This window comes from Antechinus flavipes, chromosome 5 (assembly GCF_016432865.1).
Source record: "Antechinus flavipes isolate AdamAnt ecotype Samford, QLD, Australia chromosome 5, AdamAnt_v2, whole genome shotgun sequence".
In the NCBI taxonomy this organism is placed as follows: domain Eukaryota; kingdom Metazoa; phylum Chordata; class Mammalia; order Dasyuromorphia; family Dasyuridae; genus Antechinus; species Antechinus flavipes.
The window spans coordinates 188,742,220-188,749,996 of record NC_067402.1 but is presented as its reverse complement, the minus strand read 5'-3'; the positions used below and the strand labels follow the sequence as shown (position 1 = coordinate 188,749,996).

Below are 7,777 nucleotides of genomic sequence, written 5' to 3'. Positions count from 1 at the left end.
GTCTGAAAAAGGTGTATTTAATATTTTTGCTTTTCTATATTTATTTGTGAGGTTTTTATGCCTTAAAACATGGTCAATTTTTGTCAACGTGCCACTACTGAGAAAAGGTATAATCCTTTCTGTTCCCATTCAATTTTCTCCAGAGTTCTATCATGTCTAACTTTCCTAAAATTCTATTCACTTCTTCTTTCTTATTTGGTTTATAGTTAAAATTTATCTCTGAGTGGGGAAAATTGAGATCCCTCTCTAGAATAGTGTTACTGTCGATTTTCTTCTGGCATACATTTATTTAACTTTTTCTTTAAGAATCTGGCTGCTATGCCATTTGGTGCATATGTTTAGTACTGATTTTATTTTGTCATCTATGATATCTTTTAACAAGTTGTAATCTTCCTGCCTAACCCTTTTAATTAGGTCTAATTTTATTTAGACTTTTGCTTTCTCTGAGATTATGATTACTACCCCTGCTTTTTTTCTACATAAAAGATTCTGCTCCAGTCCTTTATTTTAACTGTATATATCTCTCTCTGTTTTAGATGCATTTCTTGTAAAAGACATTTGTTACATTCTGGTTTCTAATCCATTCTGCTATCCATTTTGTTTTATGTTTAATTCATCCCATTTACATTCATAGTTATGGTTACTAACTACCCATTTCCCTTTAATTTATTTTCTTCTGTTTATTCTTCTTTCTTTTCATAATGTTTCTCCTAAAAAGTCTACTATTTTGCTCCTGCTTTCCTTAATCTGCTCTCTCTTTTATCCTTCCTTCCCCCTTTCTCTTATTTTCCTTCTACTTCCCTGTCAGATAAGATAGCTCTCAATTTCCAACTGAATGTGCCTGTATATTCTTCCTTCTTTTAACCACTTCTAATGAGAATAAAGTTTAAGCATTGCTTACCACTCCATCCCACTCCCATTTTCCCCTCTACTATGAAAGCTTTTATTTGTGCTTCTCTCTCTTTTAAATTTTATTTTATTTTATTTAATAATAACTTTATATTGACAGAATCCATGCCAGGGTAATTTTTTTTTTTACAATATTATCCCTTTGTGCTTCTCTTTCATGGAAGAAAATTTCCCTGTTCTTCTTCCTCTTCCCCTTTTCTCTAGCACATCCCTTTTTATCAATTTTTTTTTTTTTTTTTGGTTAGATCATCCCAGCATAATCAACTTACTCCTGTGCAATTTATGTAGAGGCCTTCTAATTGCCTGAATAATAATAAAATTCTTATTTGCTACATGTTACCTTACCATATAGGAATGAATACAGTTTAACTGTATTGATTCCCTTATGATTTCTCTTTTATGTTTACCTTTTTAATGTTTTTCTTGAATCTTATGTTGAAAGTCAAATTTTCTATTCATGTCTGGTCTTTTCATCAGGAATGCTCAAAAACTCATCTATTTAATTAAATATTTATTTTCTCCCTGAAGAATTATATTGTTTTACTGATTAAGTTATTCTTGGTTGTAACCCTAACTTGTTTGCCTTCTTTAATATTAAATTCAAAGCCCTTTGCTCTTTTAATATACTAGCTGCTAAATTTTGTGTGGTTCTGATTTTTCCATGGTATTTAAATAGTTGCTTTCTGGTAACTTGAAGCATTTTCTCTTTGACCCAGCTCTGGAATTTGATTATAATATTCCTGGGAATTTTGATTTTGAGATCATTTATGGAAGATTATTGGCATATTTTTTCAATTTCTATTTTATTTTCTGGTTCTAGAATATCAGGATAGTTTTACTTTATAATTTCTTGAAATATAACATATATAGGCTTCTTTCTTAGCTTTTAGGTAATCCAATAATTCATAAATCATCTCTCCAGGATCTATTTTCCAGGTCATTTGTTTTCCCAATAAAACATTTCACTTTTACATATATATTCATTCTTTTGTTTTATCATTTATTGATATCTCATGGGATGATTAGCTTCTAATAAGTAGCTCTAATTTTTAAGGAATTATTTTCTTTATTGAGTTTTTCTGCCTCTTTTTCTATTTGGTCAATTCTGGTTTTTAAAGTATTTTGTGCTTTTAGATTTTTTTTCATGCATTACTCTCATTTCTTTTCTCAGTTTTTCCTCAATCACTCTTAATTTATTAAAAAAGAAAATTTCCAGCAATTATTTTTGGGCTTTGATTAATTAACCTTTTGGGGGGATAACTGTTTTTGCATTATTGTCTTCTGTGTTTTTGTCTTCATCTTCCCTCTCAGTATTGTAGCTTTGATATTATTGTAGTCGAGGTGTTTTTGTTATAATTTGCTCATTTTCCCAGCTCATTTCTTTATTTTGAATTTTATATTAAAAGGACAGAATAGGTTGGAAGCACTATTCCAAGCTTCATATATTTTAAAGTACTGCTGTTTTCAGAATTACTTCTAAGGGTTTGGAAATCTGCAGTGCTTCTTGGGTGGTGTGATCTAATTTAAAGGGTGGTGACTGCTTTTTTGGTCTATCCTTTTGTCCTTAGCCAGGAAGGGCCCCTACTCCCCAGAGTCCCACCTCCCTTGAGACTGAAAGCACTTCTCTCTGTGCTGTAACTACAAGCCAGTGCTAGGTATGGGCAATGTAGTTGCCCAACAGTGATTGGTCATATGCTCAGTGGTAGCACCAGGGACCCCTGTAGTTTCTTTCTGACCAGTTGTCCAATCCCCCTATTTTCTTTGGATTGAAAGCTCCTGCTGCCGCTGCTGTTGCTGCCCATAGTTGATATCGCTATATTGTGTACTCTGGGCTGCCCTGTACCACATTGTCACAGATCTCACCTACTGATGTCCTAAGTTGTCTTGGGCTGGACAAATGTCTCATCCTGATCTTTTGTCGACTCTGTCGCTCTAAAATTTGATATAGACTTTTAACGTTGTTTCGAGAGAAATGCTGGGAGAGCTTGGCTATCATGACTTCAACACGCCATACAATTTAACCTACAGCCTTTCTTCCATCCCTTTGGATGCTAACTCTGAAGCAATTCCAGTGGAGAAACCCCTCCAGCCTCTGAAGGTCTGGTCCCCCCCCCCCCCACCTCTATGAATGGTACTTAGCACTCTCACTGCAAACGTCCTAATCTGGAGGCTCAGTACTTTTACCCCAGATTATTAAAATGGTCTATTAAATTAATTGGTCTTTATTCTAGTCTCTCTCTTCTTTAATGCATCCTTCTTGTTCCTACCAGTTATCTTCCTAAGGTACCATTCTGATCATACTATTCCTCTTCTCAAAAACCCTCAATGGCCCTTCATTGCTTGTCCTGGCATTTAAGGTACTCACTCTGTGTGCTACTTTTCTAGCCTATCTCAATTACTTACTTTCACATACCCTGGTATGGTCAAATGCTTACTCACAAATTACCATTTGGGGGAAAACGAGGCTAGACTTAGGGCAGCTGGGTGGCACAGTGGAGAGAGTGCTGGGTAAGAGTCAGGAAGACCTGCATTCAAATCTCTCAGAGAATTACTAGCTGTGTGATTTTGGGCAAGTCACTTAACCCTGTTTGCCTTCAATTTTCCATAACTCAATTTGGTATGTAGTTTTTATTTAGAGTGAGCTAAATTTACTCCCCTTCTACCTGTTGGACCAGTTATGCCCTCTAAGCCAAAAAACAAAACAAAACAAAAAAAAACAAATTCAATCCCATTTTACATTACAGTTCTTTGAATATTCAAAAACTACTTACCTTCATCTCACCTCAGATCTCATATTTATTCTTGTCTCCACACTTTTATTACAGGCTATTGTTACTTATTACTTTATTATTATTATTACTCTAGGCTACTTATGACTTATTAATAGAACATTACAAGATTTCCCAATTAGTCCCTACACAGTTTCTTCCTGCTTCCGTTCATCCTCTTTCCCATTGCTTTCTTTCTTTCTTTCTTTTTTTTAATTTCATAGCTTATTTTATTTACAAGTTACATGTATGGGTAATTTTACAGCATTGACAATTGCCAAACCTTTTGTTCCAATTTTTCCCCCTCTTTCCCCCAACCCCCTCCCCTAGATGGCAGGTTGACCAGTAGATGTTAAATATATTAGAGCATAAATTAGATACACAATAAGTATACATGACCAAACTGTTATTTTGCTGTACAAAAAGAATTTTTCCCATTGCTTTCTAGAACTGCAAATATCTTCCTACTTCATCCACCATTGCACTAGCTTAATTCATGACTAGGTGGTTAAGAATCTTCAGGAGAGCTGCTTCCTTATTGTCCTTGGCTAGTGTTGCTGTTGGCTCTGACTGATGCTCAAATGATTTTGGAAGTTTTCTCTCATTTTTTGAAACTCACGAGATCATAGCTGCATTCAATCTATCTCTGATGTTCTGACTGAGATTAGGAAAAAATGAAACACAAGAGAAACAAAAGAAATAGTGGCAACATCCACTCCTATGCAGGAAGGTCCAATTATCATTATCTACTATCTTGTATTATTGATGATCTTTTTATTTATGTGTCTTACCTCCCCATTTGGATTTTAAATCCCTGAAAGGATCAAAATTCTTGTCTTTTCATTTCTAGTGCTTAATGCTATCTAGATGAGACTCTCAATTCCTGTAGCTGTTGTTGCTAATTAAGAAAACAAAGAACAATGAATGTGAAAACAAACTTGTTTATTTGTGAGACTATGAAAAAATATAGATATATTTAAAAAACCCTTTAGTTCCTTCGCTTCCTCCCTCTAACCTGCTTTCCCCGCCTTTTCTTTTTTTCTTTGTGAAATTCACACAATTTAAGAACAGGTTTCATGGTGACAAAATCAAAGTTGTAAGCTTCTGGCAGGCCTTGGTGGACAGTACGGTTGAATAGTTTCCATTGGAAGACAGGAAGTCCATCATCCACTGTGGGACCATTGATGGCATATGCAGTGAACTGGGATGCTAAAAACACATCTGCCACCTAGAAGGAACAAAGTAGGAATATTTCTGAAATCATTTGGAAAAATGCTGAACAACCTGTATTCCAGTCTTCATTTTAAACCGAAAAGGAAAGGGAGAGAGAAGGAAACTGCCAATAATTATCCACCAACCCAGACAAAATGCATTGTAGATACAATATAGGAAGGACAATAGAAATAGAGATGACCAAAAATTCACAGGAGACCCAGTCTAAGAAAGTAGACAGCAATACAACCCATGACTCAGATATTTATATAGGCAGTATAAAATACACATGAAATATAGATAGTAAGGACAACCAGAAATTTTAATGAGATGAGGAATTCTGACTATGAATGCATACATATATACATATATATATCTATGTATGTTGTGTGTGAACATACAAAGAACAGATTTCCTGGGACAAGAGTCATGATTGGACTCTGGAAAGAACAAGATGAAGAAATAGTACAAGACAGACATAAGATAGGCTCCTGCAAATAAATTAAGGAATAAGGAATGATGGTGAAAAGCATTTTAATGAAATAATAGCATCAACAAAGCATAATGCAGACCACTGGCATTAAAATGGATGTGATTTTTGGGAAATAGATCACAAGCTGGGCAAAGAGACATAATAATGATGGGGGGCCTCAATTATTAAGCTCTCTGTTGGAATTCTTTTTTTTTTTTTTTTTGCCAAAAACAAATCAGCTAACAGTTTCTTGCCTTAAAGTCTAAATAAAGGCTTATTTCCCTCCTTTCCTTCCTCTCTACAGTATAATGTTAAATCTATGCCAATATGAGTTATTTCTATAATGTTACCTCATCTACCCTGTCTGGGAATAAGTAAATTTTAGTCACACTGGACTATTTGCAGTCGTATTAGGAAAATAATTAGATGTATTCTGAAAGCACATAAGTTGGCCCATTGTGATGGAAAGAGGGGCACATTCTTCACTCCTGTCCTTAACAATGAAAAGTAGACCAACTGAATTTTCTTGTATGATACGACAAATATGGAAATATTTTTTAAAGGATTTTAAAAGATTTCATAATTAACCTCTATTAGATGGCTTGCTGTTTTGGGGAGAGGGAAGGAAAGGGAGGGAGGGAGAAAAAATTTAGAATACCAAGTCTCACAAAAATGAATGTTGGAAACTATCTTTACATGTATTTGGAAAAATAAAGTACTATTTAAAAAAAAAAAGAAGAAGAAAAGTAGAACAAGCCTGAGACCACAGGCATCAGTTAATGAGCAGAAGCTTAACTGTTCTCAATTCCTCTGCAAGTTCCATGAACCTTGAGACTCACCTAACAAATGGCAAGTTTGATATTCTTCCCATCCTAGTTATCATTGGCTTATCTAGTAGTAGACTTGTTTTGTGTTGAGATATAACGTGGAATGGTCATGAGAGTGAGAGTAAGATAGTCCAGACAAAGGTAGCCTGGGATTTTGAAAAATTCAGGAAAATAATAATTAGTCCTTCAGGTATCCTATCATTCAGACTAGCCAAACATTGATGTCTAGAACCAAGTTCCTTTGGTCATTTTTTTCTCAAGTTATGAATATAATAAAATATATAATATATCATGTCAACATTTGGTGATTCAGAACATGGATTAAATTTATTCCTTTCCCCATACAACCTAGAGTTTCTTTTGCACATGAATTTCTGTATGACAAGATATAATAGATTACATTGGCCTATGAGTAAGGAGACCTAGGTCTTTTGATTCTAAGAAATTCAATGCTTTTTACATTTTTTTATTACAAATTTACTTTTAGCAGTGTCCTCCCACTTTGAGGGGCATTGAGATTGAAGGCTAGATCCCCTTGATGAGTGAAGATTGAAACAAGTTCCTGTAAATCAGCAGGCTTTGAGGACATTCACCACTATGCAGAGAAGGTTCTGATGGAGTATCCAAGAGAGAAGGAGCAGGACAGTCATTAGAGCAGAACACAACGTATAACAATACTTTTATTTCAAAAAGAATAGTATTGCATACATATCTCATACATGGAAGACTGCTGTGGTATCTTTGCCAAGAAAACTGAAATGGGATCATGAAGAGTTGGGAACAACAGAAAACAATTGAACGATACTCTCTCACACATGTGTGTGTTTATGTTCTGACTACTCATTTTGGTTTATGGAATCTGACAATTTAGGAGAAAGGCCCATTCTTTTAGACAAACTAAAAAGTATTTATGCATGTTTCTATTTAAGTTCATATCTGTAGCTGCTGCATGTGTTTTACATAGAGGCATCTGGTGGTGTACTGGATAACATATTGGGCTTCATACATACATACATGTATGCATACAGACATATAAATAGACTTAGGATAAGCAATAGATTTGGGATCGTTTGAATTAGTAGTTGCCAGCAACAAAAGTATTTTTGTACTATGTATGTATATCTATCTTTTTCAATTAAAAAAAAAAAAAAAGGAATCAGCCCCAACAGAAATGAAAGACAATTTTTAAAGGATTTTCTCTTCTCCCTCTTCTATCCCCACTTTGTGACAACAAAAATGGGCAAGAGGAAAAAAAAACCTTCTAGTGCAGTTTTGCATCTTTTTGTTTGGCTTTAATACCTCCATGATGCTTTGTTGCTGGAGTTGTGAAATGAACCAGCCATTCTGGAGAGCAATTTGGAATTATACCCAAAGAGCTGTCAAAATGTGTTATTCTTTGATCCAGCAGTGTCTCTACTGGATCTGTATCCCAAACAAATTCTCAAAGAGGGAAAAAGACCCATATATGCAAAAATGTTTGTAGTAGTCCTTTTTGAAGTGGCAAAGAATTCGAAACTGAGGGATGCTTATCAGTTGGAGAATGGCAGAATAAATAGTGATATATGAATGTTATGGAATATTATTGTTCT

At 34.7% G+C, this 7,777-nt stretch overlaps 1 protein-coding gene across 1 annotated transcript in view; it reads right to left on the bottom strand.

The window, feature by feature from the left end:
* Positions 1-4,602: 4,602 nt before the first annotated feature.
* The window catches only part of PLBD1 (phospholipase B domain containing 1), a 77,109-nt gene continuing 73,934 nt past the window's right edge, over positions 4,603-7,777 (bottom strand). The window contains exon 11 of the mRNA XM_051963482.1: positions 4,603-4,905. Within this exon, the coding sequence (XP_051819442.1) occupies positions 4,666-4,905 (240 nt within the window). The 3' untranslated portion in view covers positions 4,603-4,665. The remainder of the gene's footprint in view (positions 4,906-7,777) is intronic.